The 22,903-nt window shown below is 43.8% G+C and overlaps 2 protein-coding genes across 10 annotated transcripts in view; one reads left to right on the top strand and one right to left on the bottom strand.

The window, feature by feature from the left end:
- The window catches only part of LOC309626986 (endophilin-A3), a 651,420-nt gene extending 634,681 nt beyond the window's left edge, over positions 1 to 16,739 (bottom strand). Inside the window, exons 1-2 of one of the 5 annotated variants that reach the window (XM_082388465.1) lie at positions 16,520 to 16,739; positions 13,332 to 13,467 (exon numbers count right to left, since the gene is read on the bottom strand). The gene's annotated coding sequence lies outside the window, so the exon portion shown is untranslated. The other 4 variants (XM_082388463.1, XM_082388462.1, XM_082388466.1 and 1 more) reach the window with 4 other exon arrangements.
- Positions 16,227 to 22,903, top strand: part of BNC1 (basonuclin zinc finger protein 1) — a 40,304-nt gene continuing 33,627 nt past the window's right edge. For 3 of the 5 annotated variants that reach the window (XM_082388494.1, XM_082388491.1, XM_082388490.1), the window contains exon 1: positions 16,227 to 16,388. In XM_082388494.1, coding sequence (XP_082244620.1) covers positions 16,380 to 16,388 — 9 coding nt within the window. In that variant the 5' untranslated portion in view covers positions 16,227 to 16,379. Of the gene's footprint in view, positions 16,389 to 19,591; positions 21,037 to 22,903 lie in introns of those variants that run through there. The other 2 variants (XM_082388493.1, XM_082388492.1) reach the window with 2 other exon arrangements.

Raw genomic sequence — 22,903 nt, 5'->3', positions numbered from 1 at the left:
AACTTAAAATAAATCATTCCTAGGCACATCTTTATGAAACTGAAAAAAACCAGGGATAAAAAGAAAAAAATTATAGCTGTGTAAGAGGCAAGACAGATTTCCTGCAACAGAATGATGTTAGATCAACAGTGAACCACTCATCAACAATATCAGAAGCCAGAAGACTTCTAATGGAATAAACAACCATCCGTTCAGAATTCTTCGCACAGCTAAGCTACCATTTATGAGTCAGAGCAAAATAAAGGCTTTTTCAGATTTACAAAGTCTAAGGGCATGTGCCATTCACAATCCTCACTGGAAAGACTACCAAAGGACTTACTTCAGCAAGAAGAAAAGTGAACCCAAAGGTATGCAAGGCAGTATGAACAAAGAAACAGAGCCCAAAATAGGGAAAAATGTATTGGTAGATTAACTGTTGACTGTACGTTTGGGCCTGAAGTTACCTGAAGATGCATAGATAAAGAGGAGATGTTGAAATATGAGCCAAAACAAAGAAATAATTCACCAGCATTAATAAGAAAGAAATTGGTCTGCCCTAGATTCTCTTCGTTCAGCCATTCAGCAGAGGAGGAATGAGTAACCTGCATCTATTGATTGCCTTATACTGCAGTCTTATTCCAAGAAAGATTTAGGTTAGCTAACCTTCAGCTATTCCTGGTCTATCCTTCATTTTCAGATCCAGGAACTTCCTAAGGGAGTCATTGGCAGCCTTTTGATTGAACCTTTGGCACTAGTCCCAGGGAGGGCTCTCCATGTTAAAATGAATCATGGGATGTGGGTTTTTTAAGCAATCCAGTCCCTCAAGTCTTCCAAACATAGTAAAGACTTTTAGAAAAACTCAAACTCAAAGGAAAAAGAAACATGGGACCTATGAAAAAATTCTGCAGCACTAAAGAATACGTAAGACCCCAAGGGATACTCTTCCTCCTCAAGTAGGTAAACTTGAAGATAAAGCTGCTTTATATTTCCAATGATGTAAAAGAATTCATTATATCAATCAATGAACAGGTCAGCATAAAAAGAATGCAACAAAATTATACCCATAACAGCTGAAATTCCGTCTTCATTAAAAGTAATAAAAGCATAATGAAAACTAGAGAATCTATTCATTCAAATAGATGATAATGTCAAGAATGATACACCAAACACAGAATAAATCAATATAAAATATTTTAAATGAAACAAAAAAGACAAGAGATATTAAAAACAGAACACAGATCTGATAGCCAAACTATGAAAAAAACGTTCCTGATAAAGAATGAACAGCTGGTTAAGAATTGATTATCAAAGCTCAATTTGGATATATCAAAGCAGAATTTGGAGGGAAAAAAACCTGACATTGGAAATCAAGAGGACTCACTGGATTATCCCAGATAAGATCAATAAAAAGGAAACAATATTAACAAACATCCTCATGTATTCTTAAACCTCAAAGGAAAGAAAACACCTATTATCTGATAATCAGTAATCAGGTCTTTGTGAAATCTCCTACCCTGCAATGTGAGCTGGACCTAGGGACACTCTTCTAACAAAGTAGAGGAAGTAATGGGATGTCACTTCCACGATTAGGTTACAAAAAGATTCTGGCTTCCACCTTGCTCACCATTTCTTGTTCTCTCTTGCTTGCTCTGCCATGTTGCTGTAAGCAGCCCTATAGAAAGACCCATGTAGCGAGAAACTGATAACTCTGGCAAACAGCCAGCCAGGATCTGGCGCCTGCCAAAAGTCACATGAGTGAGCTTGGAAGTCGATCTTTTGAGGCCTGCCAACAGCCACATGGGTGAGTGAGAAGCAAATGCTCTCCCAGCTAAGCCTTGGGATGACTGCAGCCGCAGCCAAAACCTTGACTGCAGTCTTATTAGAGACCCTGGGCCAGAGGTCCTAGCTAAGCCGTGTCCTATGTCCTACGAGACAATAAATGTCTGTTATTTTAAGCCACTAAATTTTAGGATAATTTGTTACACGGCAATATATAACTATCATATCTATTGTGTGATTATATTTTATTATTTTTTTAAATTAATTTATTTATTTTTGCCTGCGTTGGGTCTTTGTTGCTGCCCGCGAACTTTCTCTAGTTGCGTCGAGCAGGGGATACTCTTTGTTGCGGTGCGCAGGCTTCTCATTGCGGTGGCTTCTCCTGTTGTGGAGCACGGGCTCTAGGCACATGGGCTTCAGTAGTTGCAGCACACGGGCTCAGTAGTTGTGGAACACGGGCTTAGTTGCTCCACGGCATGTGGGATCTTCCCGGACCAGGGATCGAACCTGTGTCCCCTGTATTGGCAGGTGGATTCTTAACCACTGCACCACCAGGGAAGTTCTGTATTGTCTGATTATATTTTAGATTTTAGAAGAATGGGAAAAGGAAGAGAAAGAAGAGGGAAGTGCAGGAGGGCATAATATTTCTTTTTTCCATCAGAGGGAGTCAAAAGATACCAGCTTTGATTAAGTACAGAACAAAAAATTTATAAAATGTTTCAAGAAAATTATTACTAGGATTAACAATATGGTGATTGGCTTCCAAATAGCCAAAAGTAAACAGAACATATTTTGTGTGTTGAAATAGCATGAAAATAGCAAAGAAACACTGAGAAAGCGTGAAATGAAATCTCTTAAGTCAGAGCAAGTATAGCAATTAGACCAGGTACCATTTTGGAGAACAAGGAATCTCAGACTGGTTTAAAAAAGAGAATCTAACAATATTTACTTATTTGGTAAACAAATATATCTATTGAGCCTCTACTGGGATACCTAATGAACAAACCTGATCCAATCTGACATTAAATACAAACAAGCAATTATAACACAGGATAGTAAATCCAACAGTGAAGGAAGTATAGGACACAAGAAAAGTTGATTGATGTAACCTTTTCTACCTTAGTATTTTTAACCCCTTTTATTTTAGACAATCCACATATCAGCACCACTCTCCAAGCAGCCTTTCAAGATTCCCAAGCCCTAACCCTAAAGCACACACAGACAAATAGAAATTACATTAGCTATAATCTCTGATCATAGTGTAGTAAAGTGATAAAGCGTAAAGTTTAAGACCAAAAAAAGAAGGTATTAATAAACTGGAAAGCCTTACATAACATCTGGCTCAAAGAAAAAATACTAATAGTACAATAAGAGATGATCCAGAAAAAAATAATTATGGATATATTACATAAGAAAATATAGCAAATGTGGTTAATGATATATTCAGAGTTGAATTTGTAGCATGAAATGTTTTTTTTTAAAGAATTTAGCATTCAACTTAAAGTTCTAGATATAGAACACTAAAGGAATCCTAAGAAAAATTAGATTAAGAAAATAATAAAGATAAAACAAGGTGACTTGTTGAAGGAACAAATAAAATAGACAATATAGTGACAAATCTGATTAAGAGAAAAAAGGAAACAAAATTAGAATTGAGAAAATTGACATAACAATAGCTATAATATTTTCAATTATTATATAATTGCAGACAATTATGTTATTTAATTTAAAAATAGCAACTAGATGGATATTTCTCCCTGAAAATAAATAAAATAATTGAAAGCAGAAGAAACAGAAAACTTGAAAAGAGTAATAAAGGAAAATGAATAGAAAAAAAAAAAACTATTAAAAAAAAACTCTCTACCCCTACCAGCAGGTTTCAGGAATAAGGGAATACACAGGTGAATGCTGTCAAATCTTAGAGGAACGTAATTTCCATGTTAAAAAAACTTTTCCATAGCACCGGGAAAAATGAGAAGCTACCAACTGATGTTACAAAACAAACACGTCCATGGACTCCAAACTTCTTTGACTTACAAACACACAATTACAGGCCAATTTCCCTTACAAATAGAGATATGAAAACCTAAAATGGAATGGAACTCCAAAGGCCATTAACTCTACCATTCAGTCCCTCAACAGTCATTCACTGAACACCTATTACTGGGCAAAGATGGTACATCAAGCATTATGCTAAACCCTGGGAGATACTAAATCAGTAAGATATGGTCCCTGTCATCAAGGAGCAAAGAGTCTACTTGTGTGTGGGGGGGGATATAAAAACAATTAAAATGTGTTAAATGCAAAGGAAATCTATTCTCAGAGCACAGCATGGAATAGGGACATCTAGCCCAGCGTGGAAAAGGAAAACAGAGGGCTATCAGTAAAGACTTCTTGGAGGACAGTGAGCTTAAACCAAGCCTAAAGGAAGAGTAGGAATTAGCCAACAGGGAGGTGGGAGGAGCAGTGTTCCACCTCAGCCGGTGAGGTTATTCCAGGCAAAAGAGATAGGAGTGGAGGCATGGAGACAAGCTTGCTTAGAAAAAACTACTATGCACCACAATGGTCTACAGGCCTAAGACGGTGCATATGGTTTTTCATACTGTATGTGTAGGGTCTAAACCAAAGGAGGCAGAGTGTGAAGTATAAACAACAGGAGGCTGAGGACAGAGACTGAGGAACATGAAAAATGCAGGTGGAGAAAAAGGAGCCCATGAAGGACATGGAAAATATCTGGTGAGAGAGGAATGAGGAGAACCAGGAGCATGAGATGCCATGGAACTCAGGGAAATCGTGGTCCACAGAGACTAATACAGCAGAGAGCGGTGTGGACAACTGAAGAATGCCCATCAGATGAGAAATCGAGGAAGCGAGCAGCCAGTGTAGCCTACTTTGAAAAGCTTGGACAAGAGGAAGAGAAAGAGTGGAGAAGGTGTGAGATCAAGGGAATGTTCTGGTTTTTTGTTTCTCAGGGTTGTTTCAGATATCTGCTGCTGCACACCAAACCACTCTAAAGGTTATGACTTAAAACAAGGATTTATTATTTCTCAGGATTCTATCAATTGGTGCAGTAGCTCTTCTGTGGGTCTCTCCCTTGGTCACTCTTGGGCTATATTCAACTGGTGGGTCATGTGTTTGGGCTAGTTGGGACACTAGGCTTCTCTCTCCACATGGTCTCAGATCCTCTCTCCCAAACTGGTCAGTCACTCTACAGGGCCTCTTCCACGTGGTCATTCTCTCCAGCAAGACAGTCTAGACTTCCTTACAACATGGTGGTTGGGCTCCAAAAGGGAACACAGTAAGTCCCCTACATACAAGCCTTTAAGTTGTGAACTTTCAAAGATGGGAAGGTGCGTTCGCAGGTCCAATCTCGTAAGTTAGTTCACGTGTCTGTCATACATTGTCACGTGCGTGCATCCTCTACAAGTGGTTGCGCATTTGTGTACTTTACTGTACAGTACTGTATAGAATGCAGTAGTACAGTATCTTTATTTCAAGCCCAGGATGTCTGGAAGCAAGTGTAAAAGCAGTGGTGATATAGATGGTACTGCTAAGAAGTTCCATCTGTTGTACTCTACTTTTCAAGGTACTGTACTGTAAGATTAAAAATGTTTTCGTTATTTTTTGTTTGTTTTTTATGTACTATTTGTGTGAAAAGTATTGTAAACCTATTACAGTACAGTACTACATAGCCAATTGTGTTAGTTGGGTACCTAGGCTAACTTTGTTGGACTTATGAACAAATTGGGCTTACAAACGCGCTCTCAGAACAGAACTCGATCGTATGTAGGGGACTTATTGTAATCTAAGAGAGATAAGCTCAGCGTTGCCAAGCCTCTACTTGCATCACAGCTGCTAATGACCTTTTAGCCAAAGCAAATTACATGGTCAAGCCTAGAGTCCACATGGGAGGGGACTACAAGAGGGTGTGAATACTGGGAGACTTGGAAGGACGAATCTATCGATATAACAGTTCACTGTAATGGTGTTTCTTTTCCCCTTAAAATGGGAGAGAGTTTAAAATGTTTATAGGCTGGGCCCAAAAGAACTAACTGAAAGGGAGACATTGAAGATACAATAAAGAGAGATTATCACTAATAGAACCCCAGAGGGTGCACTTGGTGGGGGAAGGAAGAGGAACAGCATCCTCTGAGACTGGAGGAGGTGAGATTTAAAACAGGTGTTTAGGACTTCCCCAGCAGTCCAGTGGTTAGGATGCCACACTTCCACTGCAGGGAGCATGGGTTCCATCCCTGGTTGGAGAACTAAGATCTCGCACGCTGCACAGTGCAGCCAAAAAAAGAGAGAAAAAGAGAAGAAACAATTAAAAATAAAATAAAACAGGTGTTTAAATATATTTTGGTTAAATCACTGAGGGGGAATAAAAGGGGAGTTGTCCACGGAAATGTGGCACTGGGGTAGAGACTTGGTATTTGTGGTAACACCAACCCCACCGTCATTTTGCTTCTCCATCAACGCTCAGTCTGCATGTTGAAGCTGAGGAGGCTGATTATAGTATTGATCCAGGGGGTTTTTCTTAAAGAGGAATTTTATTTTATTTTTGGCCACGCCGTGCGGCATGTGGGATCACAGCTCCCTGACCAGGAATGGAACCCACGCACCCTGCAGTGGAAGCTCCGAGTCTTAACCACTGGACCACCAGAGAAGAACCCTGACCCAGGTTTAGAATCTGGTTGTTGGATGCTGCAGAAGGATAGTGGTGCCACGGAATTATGGATTACTGGAGAGGGTAATTTGAATAATAGAAACGGGGTTTTTACTCCACAGGTAAGAGACAGAGGCCAGGAAGAGATTGATAGAGGAAACAGAAGAGTCAGGAAACTAGAGGTCTTTATAAGTTCAAAATACACTGAAGTGTGAACAAAGATGTGAGAAAGGGAAGAGAAGCTGAAGCCCGAGGAGGTCCAAGAATCGTAGGGCCAGATTACTGGGTAGGCAGACCACATGAACACTGAAATCCAGGAATTAATGAAGGTCCAGTTGGGGTGGAAAGTTCTAAGCCAATCCCCAGGGTCAGCAGTGAACGATGGGAAGAGACCAGGAGGTGACAGTTCTGCTGAGGGCTGCTCACAAGGACAGAGACTGGGTCTGTTGTGTCCTCAGGCACCAGTATAGTGTCTGACACACAGAAGGCACTCAGTATCAATAATTATTGTGCAATAAACAAATGACTTTAATCTACCTTCTTCACTTAACAGCTGAGAAAACTGAGGCTCCCAAAGCTACACAGCTAGTGTTCAGCTAGCCAATGCTTCCCACCTCCTTACAAAACTACACTAAATATGGATTTCCTTCTCAACCTTCCCAGAGGCAGCTCATGATTTTATTACTTTATTATCCCAAAACTAGTGAAGTGGCATTTGTCATCCCTTGGGTGCTGGGATGGAATATCCTAAAGTTGAATGACTAAAGGGAGTGGCTAAAAACCTTCCCTGAGGCCTAGAGGGACTCACTTATTAGAAATACATCACATGCATTTTCAAGGCACATTCAAGGAAGTTGGTCCTGTAACCATATCCTCGCCAGTTTGCCAACATTTCATTGTTCTCTCTTCTTCAGGTGCTGTGGTCCCATCTTCTTCGCTAAGATTCAGAAAATCAGGAAGTCACACACACTCACCATAGCTGTCCATCCACGGTCACCACAGATTTTTCCATAGACTCTACAGGCTTAAAGAAATTAATTAGCCTTCAGCTGAGTAGGTCTGGGCTGTTAAAGCCTTCCCAACTCTTATCTTTAAAGAAAAATGAAAACATCTCCCCCAAAGGCTATTGTCCACTATGGAATCCAACTGAAGAAGAAGGAGGGTGGTGATATGCTCCTCTTTCCCACTGGACCAAAATTCAAAGCTTCAAATGTGTGGTAAATCTAACCAAAGATAAAGATTTGCAGGTGTTTTTTGCATAAAAGCAAGAAGGGCAGATGTATCTGAAACGTGTTTCTAACCGAATGGGACATCTGCAATCCATTAGGGGTGTCCTGAAGAGAGAAAGTGAGAGGGGAGGTTCAGGCAGAAAGCCTGCTCTGCAGAAACACAAGCATGAGGACGTGTGTGGACCCTTCTGTCAGGATCTGAGGACGCCGAGGTTCTAAAACAGGTTACCTTTTCAGGGGTAAATTTACATCTCTACCCAGTAAGCCAGTTCCTCTTTTTCCTTTCCTTCCATCACGTTATCTCTGAAATGTCAGTGCCCTCTCTTTACTCAAGTACACCTACATGTTTTAGTATTTAAGACTTGGCAGCCACCTCAGATAAAGAGAACATTCCCCTCTTGGAGCGTGCGGACCTTCCTTTCCCAGCACTCACGAGAGCAATCGGTGTCCTGACTCGGCTTCTTACACTCCCACAGAACAAAGCAAAATTGTCACCACGGCATTACTTGCAGGTTACTCACTGGCTGTTATGTGCTCTGTTTCAGACTCCCAAGAAAACCACTAACTTTTATTAGAAGGTGTGTAACAAAGGCTGTTGCAAAATACCCACGGCTGTGAAAATGATTCTGAGGTGTGTGAATCCCAGAATGGACGTTATGAAGGTCACTAGATTTTAATATATAGGATCTATGCCCAAGGCTTGCTTTTGGTCTCCCTTTGAAGTCTTAGATTGAGCTTCAGTGACTGGGTCCAAATTGAGCATAACATGTTAACTGGCATGCTCCTTACATGAGTTCCTTCATAAGCATACAGGTCTATTTTCCTGTATAATGTCTCTTACTTACTGACTCACCTTTTGATAAACCATTAGTACCTGGGCATTTTGTTAATTACTAAACTCCTGGTAACAGACAAAACTGGCCTGTTAAAACTTGTGTTGTAACTTGAGGATTTAAAGCCACCCCTCTGGGAAACGTCGGTATCAAAACTGATTTGGTGTCAGACACAAGGTGTTAGAAGCCACAGTTTGACAAAGTGGATTCCCAAGTACAGTTGGCAATTACATTTTAGAAGACTTCAATTATGCCATTTACAAGAAGGTACTTTTAAGAAGCTATAAGTCAGGAATGTGTTTTTAAATCTCTTCATATATACATTTATAGGTAAGCCCATATTTAAGAAGCACCGACTGCATACAGAAGAGCACTGTTCTAGAACGGTAAAAGTCAACAGTCCCTACCCTCCGAATCTCAAAAGCCAAGAAGAAAAGTCTCTTCAAAAATTAAAGTATGTGGGGACTTCCCTGGTGGTCCAGTGGCTAAGACTCTGTGCTCCCAATGCAGGGGGCCGGGGTTCAACCCCTGGTCAGGGAACTAGATCCCACATACATGTCACAACTAACAGTTCACATGCCGCAACTAAAGATTCCTCATGCTGCCACAAAGGTCCTGCGTGCCACAACTAAGACCTAGCACAGCCAAAATAAATAAATAAAATTTAAAATTAAAAAAATAATTAAAGTATGTGGTCAGTGCATTTCTGGAAAATATTTTACTTAAGATCAAGGAGATAATCATGACAACAGCATCAATGTGCTTTAATTAGAAGGATCTCCTCACTTGCCCAGGGTCTGTGGATTGAGGGCCTGTGTTCGGAGATTCTCTCCTAATCGTCTATTACCAAGGTCATCTAAGAGTGAAAGAATGAACAAAGACTGTTATCAACATAGGGCACTTGGTATTTCATTTATCCTTTATCCCAGAATAATCTTCCAGTAAAACTGAATGTAATACCGCGGAGCAACTGGGTCCGTGTACCACAACTACTGAGCCTGTGCTCTAGAGCCTGCGAGTCACAACTACTGAGCCCATGTGCCACAACTACTGAAGCCCACACGCCTAGAGCCTGTGCTCCTCAACAAGAGAAGCCACTGCAATGAGAAGCCCTCGCACCACCACAAAGAGTAGCCCCCGTTCGCCACAACTAGAGAAAGTCTGCGCACAGCAACAGAGACCCAACCCAGCCAAAAATAAATAAATTAAATAAATAAATAAATTTATAAAAAAAAAAATCTATATCAGCTGAGAAGCTTTCCATTGAAAATAAGGGGGAAAAAATCTCAAATTGACTTAAATTATAAAAATGATTTAATTGTTCACAAATCTAAAAAGGCTGAAGGCTTCACGCATGGTTTGATCAAAGCTTCAGTTGAATTTCCCTACAATTCTCTCAACTCTACTCAAGCTGCAGGTAACATCGGGGATTACATGTCTCCTTCTTCATGCCTATGGGGAAAGAAGAACTTGGCTTCCCATGACCATCAAACAAAAGTTCTGAGCTTTGAGCTCATTGGACTACCCTGGAACCAATCCCTGGGACCAGGAAAAACCCTGTGATTGGGTTACCTGAACCAATTACCTGTGGGATTGGGGTTGGGTACCCACCAAGAAGAAATGGCTGCGACATGCTTTAGAAGGAATGAAATGGAGGCTGAGGAGGCAATCATAGCATAGTATCTGCTGCAATCCTTTTTCATGCCTAGACTCTGGATTACTAATTAATTTTTATTCAGTATCAGAAATGAGGGCTGTAAAGAGGAATCTATTTCCTCTAAATTTGATAAATCAAATTTAAAGATGGTTTTACTTTTTCAAAATCATAAAATGCATAACTCTAAGTTTGTTTTTTCATAGCTCTCTATTCTTAAGAATACACTGAAACTCCCAAAGAAATATTTTAAAAGTTTGCTATCAGTTAGTAATTGAGAATGATTTAAAGTCCATCCTACAGTCCATCTTCCCTAACCCTTTCTTCCCAATTTCCAAAAGCAATATGACCTAGCTTGGAATTCTCAGTTATAGTAACCCAAATATTCTCTCCTTCAACTTGAATAATAGGTTGTTAAATTTGCAGAAGATGCCATGTTCCAAGGTAAAATGAACCTTAAAACTTTTCTTCTGACACATGTTCACCCGCCTCCCAAAACTGTCCTGTCCTGATAAAATCCACTCCAAATTCATCGACTCAATATGCAAAGTGCCAGTCTAAGGGATTTTCAACAACTAAGTATTTCTTCTACACTTTACATAGAAATAGAGCTCCTTGAGTTCAGAGTTGCAATTGTAGTACTAAATAAAGTGGCCAGGGCTTCCCTGGTGGCGCAGTAGTTGAGAATCTGCCTGCCAATGCAGGGGACACGGGTTCGAGCCCTGGTCTGGGAAGATCCCACATGCCACGGAGCAACTGGGCCCGCGAGCCACAATTACTGAGCCTGCGCGTCTGGAGCCTGTGCTCCGCAACAAAAGAGGCCGCGATGGTGAGAGGCCCGCGCACCGCGATGAAGAGTGGTCCCCACTTGCCGCAACTAGAGAAAGCCCTCGCACAGAAACGAAGACTCAACACAGTCATAAAAAAATAAATAAATAAATAAAAGAACGTGAATTTCTAAAAAAGAAAAAAAAAAAAAAAAAGTGTCCAGGGAGGAGTCCACCTGTGATATTTTCTTTCCACTGCCTTGGTGAAGAGAGGATGAGCTGTTTGGAAGGCACGCCACAGCCTTCTTGTGACCGTCATTGATTGTTTAACGGCCATGGAGGACAGAATAAATGAGAAGCTAACTTCACGCATCCCAGACATATCAAAACAATGGTAGCCAAACTTGCAATGTTTTCTCCAAGCATTACACTTGAAAGAACCATCATAAGCCTTCAGTCTGTCCGCGTCAGAAATGAATATTCTTTCCTGATTGCAGAGCATGCCACGGATGCTCACAAACTGCATCACTGTCAGACACACTCAGGGAAGCAGTTTAGAATCGGGCCTGGGTTTGTTTGCAGGGTGGAATTTACAACAGTATTTATCACTCTTCCTTACTGACATCCCCTCCTTGAGATCTGGCAGTCTTGGCTACCAAAACCCCAAATGCAAGACACAGTGCATTCCCCTTGGTGTAGCAGGACCTTCAGGGCATTTTGGTCCCCTCAATCCCTGACCTTGTGTGAGAGGTGGAGAAACAGGAACAGTTTTCTGCCACCAAAACCCTGTGCCACCTCTGGAATGGCCTCATTTCCTTCCTCTCAGTAGGGAGCAGCCCAGGGGCTAGAGGGAAGAAGTTGCGACACCTGGGCCAGGCCTGTGGCAGGCCAGCCTGCCCCCCAGCAGGCAGCTGGGGAGGGGGGGCGTGCAGTTTGGCCTCAACGCGGCTTAGTCAGGCTCCAATGCTGAGCTGAGCCACAGATGTGCCCAGACCTGCCAGGTGTCTGTGTCTGGGCTGGGAGGGGACGGAACAAATGTGACTCTTGTCTTCCAGTGTTTCCCGGCACCGTCCTCAGAGGAATGTGGAAGACTCAAGTGAGGCCACCTCAGAAGACTTTCGACAGGGCCACAGCTCTCTGCCCACGCTGCCATGTCAAAAGCCTTTCCCTGTCCTGCCCCTTTGGCCCTCAACACAGCCTCCTGCCAACTGCCCCGGGGCTAGCTCCTCCTCCGGGCCACTGGTAAGCTCAGAAGGGAGACAGCTACCCACCTGCCCTGCTCCAATATGCTGTTCCCATCAGTGGTGCCCAAACCTCCATAGGTAAAGGTGGGGTTTTTTTTTCCCTTTTTAACACGATGATCCCATGATTAAAAATACCCTTTTTTAATTAAAAAAAATTTTTTTTCAAGTTCATTTGTCCCCACTGGGGAAAAATTTTCTTGTAAGAATTAGTTTCCCAACGAGAAGCTATTCTGAATTTCACAGAACTATTAACAACTAGACGGAGACTTATCAGGGTATAAATATTATAGATGTTTACCAGCCCATTAGTGGGCTCTGAATCCAACACACAAAGGTTGTTACTCGCCTCTGTGTGGCTTCTGAGAATTCCATTTAAAGGTTAGGCGGGCTGTGAGCCATTCGCCACCAGGAGTCATATTCACTCTACAAATGTTTACTGCACACCTACTATATACTACAAGCCCAGGCCTCAAGAAGACATCCCTGTATACAGCAGAGGGTGCAAATGAACAGCACATAGGCCAGATTCAGCCCAAAAACATATTTTGTTTGACTCACACCATATTTATCAAAAATTTGAATTAGTTGCCAACTTTTAAATATCAGAATATTTCCAGCTTCTCTTGAAAACTCAGGAAATCTGGCAAAAGTGAGCCCACATTCCCAGCTGATGACAAGCAGAACAACAACTGATCACCTCACACATGCACTGGCTCTCAGTTCACACAACCCCCACCTGGCCTGCTTCCCCTGACTCAACCTGCCCCACCTCTCAGTATACACCAGTGGTTCTCAGGATGGGCAATCTCAGCACACCCATCTCAGGAAAGGCCTCACTCAGGGAGGCAGCAACCCAACCAAGTCTCTCATTTAAGAAGAGCTACTTCATGCCTCCATAAGAACAGGTCACAGGGATTTTCTTATTTTGTGCCTTCTCGACTTTTACCCTTTTTAATAAAGGTTTTTTTAATTCCTGGTATCAGTGAAGACATTGTTTTTCGTGCTTGCTACAACAAAAAATTGGACACAAAAGAAAAATGGCAAGGTGGAAGCACAGAAGCACACAGAAGCAAAAAGGGAGGACTGTGAGAACAGGGTAGGCCCTCAGGATGCCCCACTTGCCAGATGAAGAAGCTGAGGCCTAGAGACAGGAAAGTCATGCCCAGGTCCCATTACTGACCAGTAGGAGAACAGAAGCGTGATCTGGATGATCTTTACCCAGCCGGTGCCACATTCTTTTCTATATTCAAGGATGGTTTCTCTGTCCCAGGTTCTGCTTACATGTTTCCAAGGAGTGGCAGAGAAGCCCATCAAATCTGGGAATAAATATGAGGACTGATTTCAGGAGTCACATTTATCAGGTATGATTCTAAATGAACCTACAGAAGATTAATTAGCAATTTTCATCTAGTCCTACTGATTCCATATATGGGGGTCCAAACTGTCATATTTGAAGAAATGTGTATGTGGATCCCAATGGTGTGTCTTGGGAGAGGTGGCCTATTTTCACGTTTTCAAATCGTGTATTGCCAAAAATCCTCCTTGTCTGTAACCAAAAACAGAGTTAAACAGGTTGATCCTGATATTTGTTGCTAGTGAAAAGTTTTACTAAAATATAATTCAGTTGCCACAAACACAAAGATACTGACAAAAACCATCAATCAGACAGATTAAAGGTATTTAATTGGGCCATTGTCTGGGTCTTAGACATTTCAGTGTATTTATAATAAGCATATATGGCCATTCACTAATACTGCAACCAAGGACTCCTCTGGTAACAAATTTAAATTAATTACAAAATCAGTTTTATGTGCAGGAGAAAGGAAGGAGAACAGCGTTTGCAGAACAGAAACTATCTTATTTAGCTCTACCAATCTAGCCAGAAACAGGGCTTCATACCTACTTTTAAAGATGAGGACAGTATGAGGCCTAGAAAGCTGACTTTCTCAGTTTCCAATTGCGTGAACCAGCTACACTCAAGCCATTCTAACTTCAAAACCTGAGCTTTGGGCTTCCCTGGTGGCGCAGTGGTTGAGAGTCTGCCTGCCAATGCAGGAGACACGGGTTTGAGCCCTGGTCTGGGAAGGTCCCACATTCCGCGGAGCAACTGGGCCCGTGAGCCACAACCACTGAGCCTGCGCGTCTGGAGCCTGTGCTCCGCAACGAGAGGCCGCGAGAGTGAGAGGCCCGCGCACCGCGATGAAGAGTGGCCCCCGCTTGCCGCAACTAGAGAAAGCCCTCGCACAAAAACAAAGACCCAACACAGCCAAAAATAAATAAATAAATAAAATTTTAAAAAAACAAAAAAACCTGAGCTTTGTCTGCTGCAGCAACTCATAACACAGAAGCCACTAAGATGAGTAATGACCAAAGAAGTTAAGACAAGGACACATCACAACCAGGCTAGAGAATGTAATAAGCACAATAAGAGAGGCAGATACAAGTGCTTGGGGGTCAGAAGAGGACAAAACCACACAGAGTGGAGGGTTGGTGGATCAGGGAGGGCTTCTGAGAAGCGGTGACATTTGAGAAAGGTCTTGAAGGATGCACTGTGTTACAACAAGCAGAGAAGAGCAGCAAGAAGAAAGGTCGAAATGCTGGGAGTGGGAAGGAGGAGGACACAAACGGAAGGTAAGCAGTTTAGGTTTGGAATTCACAAAGCAAAGCTTCATAATAAAGTCAGCCATGTGAGAAAATGAATCTTGCCAACACCTGTAAGGCAGGGAGGGCAGAGTCCATCACATGAGGCCAGGCAACCTCATACCTGCAAGGAAGGGCACCACACTGCAGACCCAGGACATGGCCAGAACGCCAGCTATGTGTGTCCGGCCTGCGGGGCACAGGCAGCAGGGGCTCTCTGGACCCCATGAAGCCCTGATACTTTCTTCCACACGCACCATGGTCGCTCCTTTCCCTCCTCTTCCATTCAGAGGCCTGCGCCATTCAGAGCCAGGACCAGTACCCTCCGTCTGAATGAGTGCAACTCGCTTCTTTTCCCCTTTCATCTCACATCTTTTTCCACAATGTGCAAGGGTTTTGTTTCCCTCCAAGGACCTCCACTAGCAGCAAGGTAGGTGGGATAACTTGGGGGACAAGGAAGTAGGATTCCCCCAAATCCAGCCTTCAGAGAATCCTTTTAGGGACCTGAAAAGGGAGAGAAGGCCTGACTCTCCTCAGCTTCTGTGTCTGCTCCAGGGCGGGGCAGAAGAAAAGCTGGGTCCTGCTTCAGCAGCTGTGGGCCATCTCTGTCAGCTCCTAGGGGTGAAGCATCCCCTGTCCCCAGGACAGGAAACCGGTTCTCCCGGCAGGCCCCCTCCCCATCTGCTCATGGCGGCCAAGCTCCTGTTTGGTTTTCCAGGACATTTAATTTCATTTCGTCTTTACTACCCAATAAGAGAGGTGAAAACTTAATCCCATTTTACCACAGAAGCAATTGAGGCTCAGGGAGCAAAGACTTGTCCCAGGAAAGTGGTAAAGCTGAGACTATAACTCCTTAGACCACAGAAGGGAAGCGGGGATGCCTGTTGGAGTTCGTAATAAAACTTCCTGGCGCCCCCCTTTCTCCACATCCTGGGACACGTCCCCACACTTCCTCTGGAAATAAAGTTTCTGGTGACGAGGGTGGCACAGCCCTCTTCTTGGCCGCGGTGGGACCCGAGGGCGCCCCGGAGCAGGCAGGGCGGCAGAATCATCCCCCGACATGGGAGCCAGAGAACTTCAGAGCATTTCGCCCTTCCCCGGGACAGGCAAACACCGACACGTCTGTGTCTTTACCGACAAGTGCCTTCAAGCCCGGCGGGGGCAGACACCTCCTCACCGGCCGCCGGCTAGGTCTCCGCTGTCTGCGGGGGCCACGGCCTCGCATCAGCTGCATCGATTTAGCGCGTTAGTGGGCCGCGGGAGCAGGAGGCGGCTTCCCGGGCGGCGCAGCAGTGCCCGAGCCTCGGGCGACTCAGCAGCCCGGGAGGAGGGGGAGGGGAGAGGAGGAGGGGCGCCCCCCCGGGGCGCAGGGGGCGGGCGTGCGGGCACACGCGGTGCGCGGCGCTCCGGAGGGCGGGGGCGGCCACCGCGCCGGGCGGCCTGGGCGCACGGGGAGCCGCCCACTTCGCCGCGGCGGGCCCCGACGGCCGGAGGTTGGATGCGGCGGCGCCCGCCGAGCCGAGGCGGACGCGGGGCGGCCCGAGCCGGGGACACGCGCCGGTAGCCCCGGCACTGCAGCGGCCGCAGGATGGCCGAGGTAAGCGTGGCGCCCTCCCCAGGCGCGGGGCCCCCTCAGCGCGCAGGGCGGGGGGCGGCCGGGGACGCCGCTCGGACCCCGGGCAGGTCGGTACTCTGGGGTGCACTAAGGGCCATCTCCCCGAGGGCCACCTGCGCGGCGGCGGCGCGGTCCTTCCCTGAGGCAGGGCGTGAGGGAGCGTCTCTGCGGCGGGGAGGGCCCGTGGGGGCGCTCGGACCCGTCGCCGCCCGACGTCCTGGAACAGCCCGACGCGCTCTGGGTGAGCGACCCGGGTTGGCGGGCGGGGGCGGGTCCCCGGGGCAGCCCCGGTGCGTCGAAAGTGCGGGGTCGGGAGAGACTGGGCGGCCGCCTTCCGCACTTCTTCCCGCCCCCTCAGCACCTCGGCTTTCGGTCCAAGGACATTGGGACTGTTTCAACCGCTTTTACCTCAGAATTAATTAAACAGCTGATTTTTAAAGTGGCCTTTTTTTTTTTTTTTAAACCTGGATTTTGTTTCCGGAGAATTAAGCGTGCGGTAGCCTTCGGTCACTCGGAGAACTGCGGAGCCGGGCGAGGGACAGTGACGGGGCCTCCTGTCCGGGGCGGGGGGGAGGGGTTGTCTACAAATCTTTTGTACAAAACTGCAAATGAAGACGCAGACAGGTCGGGTCAGGAAGCTTCCGGGACAGGATAGATTCGAGGGTGCAAGGTCAGGTTTTTATAAAGGTTACAGCTGACCTGCCGGGGGCGCGGAACAGTTCAGCGCGAGGTGTTTCCCCCCTGGTTCAGGCAGCCCCGGGAATCGGGGTCAAGCTCGAGGGTTTCCACGTCCAAGCCAGACACAGTGGGCTCTGACTACTTGGGGACGGGCAGCCTGCAGGTGACAGGGCTGGACCGGGCTGCGGAGCCGGCGGCGGTGCCCACGCCGCACTCGGCATCGCCTGCAAGCGCCGGGGCGGCCGGTCCCGCGTCGCGGGTGTTGAACCCCGGCCGCCCTCGGCTTCCTGGCCCGGGGGCGCCGCGCTCGCTCGCCACCCGAGCGCCCAGGCGGGTCCCCGCTGCCGACCGGGCGGCGGGGCAGGGGACCGGGGGTGGGGGGTGCCCGAGGGCAGAGGAGGAGGCCGCGACGTGGTCCCCGCTGCCCCTCGGGCGCCGCGGGCCAGACCCCGAGCCCCACCGGCCGCCTGGTTTTGCATAACCTCCTAAGGATTTGTCAGCCAGATGTGACAAGATTGTCGAGCAGAGAATGAAGGAGGAGATCTGATATTAATCAGTGCATAGCTCGGAGCCAAACTTTCTCAAATGCGGTGTAGAAACATGTTCTTCTCATTTAAGGCATCTCTTTGTGGCTGCGGGGCTGCCACCGGTCTGACTTTGACAGTTAAATGGAATGCCAACTAGCAGCCTTAATTGTATGAGTAAAGTTGTGTGTATTGTTGGGGGGAGGATCAGACACTCTAAGGTTCAGTAATGTCCCCTAGTTTTATGGCCATGCTCAGCGCAGTCCTCTGAAGACAGGGCATTTAAATCGGGCCAGACGCGCCTGGTCGCAGCCAGGCCTCTGCTGTTAACACTTAAGGGGCCTAAAAGAGGCCCCACTGGTGTCCTGGGAATCCCTGTCAGTGTGTTTGTGTGTGTGTGTGTGTGTGTGTGTGTGTGTGTGTCCCATAGAGCAGATCTAGCAACAATTTTTTAAAAATATATTCTTCTCATCAAAGCAACAAAGATTTTGGCTGGACAGTAAGTGAATTGAAAAACAGCATTTAGCAGATAATTTTTTTTTTCTGGTGTCCTTTTATTCCTTGCTGTTTTAATTTGATATTGGATTTCATGGGATCTTTTCATAAGATTTCTTAGATTGTTTTTTGCAAATACGTGCTTACGTGTTAAAGCTTTTGTTCAGTGATAAATATACTGGCTTCTCAGCTGTCCCCAAATCTGTTGATATATATTACTAAAATTTCATTAAAATTGAATACGTCAAAATAAAAATTTTGTGCATGATGTAAAAGAGCATTACTTCAAATGTTACAGATTGTCCAGGATTTGATTTTTGCTTTAAATAGGTGTGAAAAGATAGCCACCACTTTTGCTCAAATAAATTTTGATAAATAGCTTTATCTTTTTTGTCATACCTAAAAGAATAAGAGTCATTATTTGATTTCTCATCTAATAAGTTTGCTAACTTTAATTTCCCTAAGAAAGTATTACCATTTCACCTCAACTGTTGGTTGAACATGTTCTGTTATAGTTAAATGCTAAGAAGAGGTGGTGAAATCTTAGAATAAGTACTGCTCATACTCTGGGAACTCATAAATATGTTCAGACATCTGCATAATTTAATTTGGAATATCACCTGTACCCATAGTTCCTATTCCCTTCAGAATAGTAAGGATTTAGCGCTGTGCCCTTTCTTCAGTCAGACAGAGAGAGTGGTTAGTTTGAAGTGGTTATTTGGCTGTTGACATCTACTGGGATGTGGAACGATGATCTGTTTGCTCTGGTTATAATTCACACTAGAAATATTAACGAAAATGGAGTAATTGCAATGGAAGCATAAAGTTTACATAGAGGGTTATCTTTATTTTATTTTAATTTTCATGCCTCTCCCATGGATCAGTTAGGCCTGCGTCCCAAGCCCATGCCCGTATTCTGTACCTCAGAAGCATCAGCTTGGAAAGAAGGACGAACCAACCCATTGGGTGAGAAAAGCCATATCGGTTTCCCTGTGGAACAAGTAATAATTGTCCTTTAAGCATACACTTATTATTTCTGAATGCCTGTGGACAAATATAAATGGGAAAACATTTTAAAAGTTTAGTTTGTCAGTAAAATTAAACCACAGCATATGGGGTGAGGGGCATAAGTGTCTTTTAGCTTTTGTGTATGGCTTTAGAAGTTGTTTTGACAGTGGCCATTAAAGAGTTGCCCTGAAGGTTCCACAAGGTAAATTACTTGCAGGAGGAGCATGCTTTACCCCAGGGTGAATTTTCACCTCTACAGACATCATTTAGAATGAGTTACTTTTGTCAGAAACAGTCCTGTTTAAAAAGAACTAGATGTGACAAAGTGAGAGAGTGGCATGGACATATGTACACTACCAAACGTAAAATAGATAGCTAGTGGGAAGCAGCCGCATAGCACAGGGAGATCAGCTCGGTGCTTTGTGACCACCTAGAGGGGTGGGATAGGGAGGGTGGGAGGGAGGGAGACGCAAGAGGGAAGAGATATGGGAACATATGTATATGTATAACTGATTCACTTTGTTATAAAGCAGAAACTAACACACCATTGTAAAGCAATTATACTCCAATAAAGATGTTAAAAAAAAAAAAAGAACTAGAAATATCTTAGCTAAGGTGAAATCTCAGTGCTAGAGTCAATAAATTTTCTAAATTACTTTATTCTGAGTATTCTGTAGATTTTTAAATTTTATTTATTTAGATATTTTATTTTTGATGACTTATCTGAGAGATATTAAAGCTAACTGATTATGCACAGAAGGAGCATCTGGAAAGGGTTGTTTTTTGGGGTTTTTTTTCCCTTTTAAATCGGTTTCCACCTGAAAACCTTATTTCCTCTTATCTTGTCATTCTTTGAAGCCCTTTTTCCTAATTCTGGAAATTCCACGATTCCGGTGCAGCCCCATTTCTCTACTCAGACACACGCCTATTTTATCCAAAAAGGGTGGGTCTAAACAGAGCAGACCTGCTTCACCAGGGTCCAACTTGGGGCCTTCTCAAACTTCGCACAAATAAGCAAACCAGCTATCGCTGTTCCTGTCCACACATGGACTCATTATTATAAACCAGCCTAACAAATCACAGGAGGACGCTGCCTTGGGGGTTGATAATTTCACTCAGCTAATGTGAGAGAAAAGAGAGATGGACAAATAAAATGTTGTGAAGGCCAGGTCCAAACAGCCTATGTGGAGGGAAATGGTTGTCTCAGGTAAAGTTAATTCAGGCTGCTAACTTTTTTCATAGAGTTATATTAGTTTGTCTCCTCTTACACATTATTTGTGTGATCCTTCAGTACATGCTAGCAAACATCAAAATTATTTTCCAGCCCTACATCAGCTTCCAGAAGCATTGTCCTTGCTCTGTAGCCCTCTGATTATTTCTTTCGTTATTCATTATGAGGATAAAATTTTTATACAGGCAACTCTGTTTCACGATACACCATGCTGACTGTTAAGACAGTGATCAGGATGTCATAAGTAAGTCTGATCTTTTCTTTTTAAAAATTTCAATTGGAAAATCTAGGGGTTTTTTTACACTTCGTTTTTAAAATCTAGTTCTCACTAAGTCCCTAAAAGAAATATTGGCAAAATTTTACTTAGCGATGTTCATAATGTCATCGTTATTTTACATCAGCAGCAATGGTGAAGTTACATTGTTTGTATAGTTGAAATTATCCTGAAGTGTAAATGTCTTTTTTTGTTTTGGTTTTTTTTCCTTTGGCTGACTGTTGTGTCCAGAAGTTCCCTACATGTACGTTAATGTCCTTTTGTTTTTTGTTGTCAAAGTTTTCTGAAGATTACAACTGAGGTCTCTGAAACTTAGGTTATAAAGGAAAAAAAAAGTCTCCGTATCATTTATATACCTGTATAGTTTTTTGTTGTTGTTGTTAGTTTTTTTAAGAAGAAATATTTGGTTTGGTTTCTAAGGTAAGATTCACAAATTTTTCTACTTCTTATATTTTCTGTTTTTAGAACTAATAATTTTAAGGAAAAAGGCACAGCTGTTAAATTATTTTGGCACAGAGTTTATACTTTGATTTATAGAGATCAAAGGAACAGGTATTTTCCCCATCTCCCTCTTTGAACTAAACGGCAAGGGAAAACACTACAAGTGCCTCATGCATACTTTCTACTAACAGGTAGACTTGGCCGAACATCTGTTCCCTGAGTTCTACCTCCCACCTGCCGTTTCTCTGCCAGACCCTTCTCCACCCTCTCAGTCTTCTTTGACCGGCCTCTTTTCATCCCCATCCTTGCAGTGAGAAACCAGATTCTGTCAGTTCTCCTTTAGTGTCATTTTTATGTTGCAAATGCTACCTGCCTGGTTTCTGAGCCTTCCCAGGGTCCCCTCTTTCAACCGTGCTCATGATAAACGGTGTCTTCCCATTGTTCAGAACGCTGATGGTTCCATGAACCCAAGAGAGAGACTCATGGCTGCCCATCTGGACAGCACCCCCCCCTTTTGGCCTTTCTCGGTCAGCTCTTGTTGCCCATGACAGAAATCTGTGCTCTGTGGCCCAGCCTCCTGGGCTTGACACACATGTACAGGGTGAGCCTTCTTTACGCCTAGGACTGTGGCATTTCCTGCATGCACTGCTGAGAGCATGCCTGCTGCCTCCTGGAGAAAGCCTCCTCTGGGCTCTCTGCATACCACTGCCCTCTCCCTCTATGCCGTCTTACTCAAAACTAAAATTTGGGGGAGAGGTGGAGTCTTGATTTTTTTTTTTTTTTCACTTTTTATTATAGAGTATTTCAAGCAAAATTGGACTAGTTTAACGAAGCTTGGTGATACGTGCTTGGGGATTCAGCAGTGATCAACTTTGGGCCAATCCTGTTTCGTCTGTTTTCCCTACCCATTCCCCTCACCGTCACCAACACTAAATTCCTTTGAAGCAAATCCTGAGCATTCATTCATAAATATTTTAATATGTAGCTCTAAAGTAAAAGGCTCTTTTGTTAAGAAAAGCAATATACCATATAGCATCTAAAAATTAACAGTAACTATGTAATGTCATTAAATTTCTAAAGTGTTCAAATTCCCTTGATTGTCCCTTTAAGTTTATATTATCATTGGTTTGTTCAAATCAGTATTCAAATAAGGTCCATAAATTGTGTCTACTGATCTATAGGTTTACATTTTACTTTTTTCCTTGCAATTTATCTGTTGAAAAAGCTGGGTCATTTGTCTTGGGGAGTACTCCCCAGCCTGGATTTTGGTGATTGTTTCCTCGTGATATCATTTAAACACTCCTCTATCCCCTATACAAAAAGGCTTGATCTAATTCAGATTTGAACTTTTTGGGCAAGAGCACCCCATATGTAGTAGTATGTACCCTCCAATGCAGAGGCAGGTGACCTAGTTGTTATCTTTTTCATTAAGAGTTGCAGAATGCTGATATTCTAATTCTTCATTTATTTATTTACTGGAATACTATAAAGAGAATCTTTGCCTCATCAGTGATTTGGTTGCCCTGAAGTACAATTTGTATGAAAAAGGATACATGCTTAATTCTTTCCCTTTGTTTAACATTTTTTGGTTCCATAGTATCCTCTAAAGGGGGCCAGTGAGTTTTACATTTGTTTTTAACTGCCTTATGAATTGCTAGATTTTAATACAGTAAATGACTCGCACTAATTTTTAGCAAATCATATTTTCTGTTCAGCAATTCTTTTTTTTTAATGAAATTTTTAGTGTGTATTTTGTTGTGTGACTGTGATACAATACAGCAATTTTTAAAAATATATTTATTTATTTTTGGCTGTGTTGGGTCTTCGTTGCAGTGCGCGGGCTTCT

This window comes from Balaenoptera borealis (genome assembly GCF_965194805.1).
Source record: "Balaenoptera borealis genome assembly, chromosome: 3".
Lineage (NCBI taxonomy): Eukaryota > Metazoa > Chordata > Mammalia > Artiodactyla > Balaenopteridae > Balaenoptera > Balaenoptera borealis.
The sequence above is the reverse complement of the archived record's forward strand: the minus strand, read 5'-3'. Positions and strand labels throughout refer to the sequence as shown.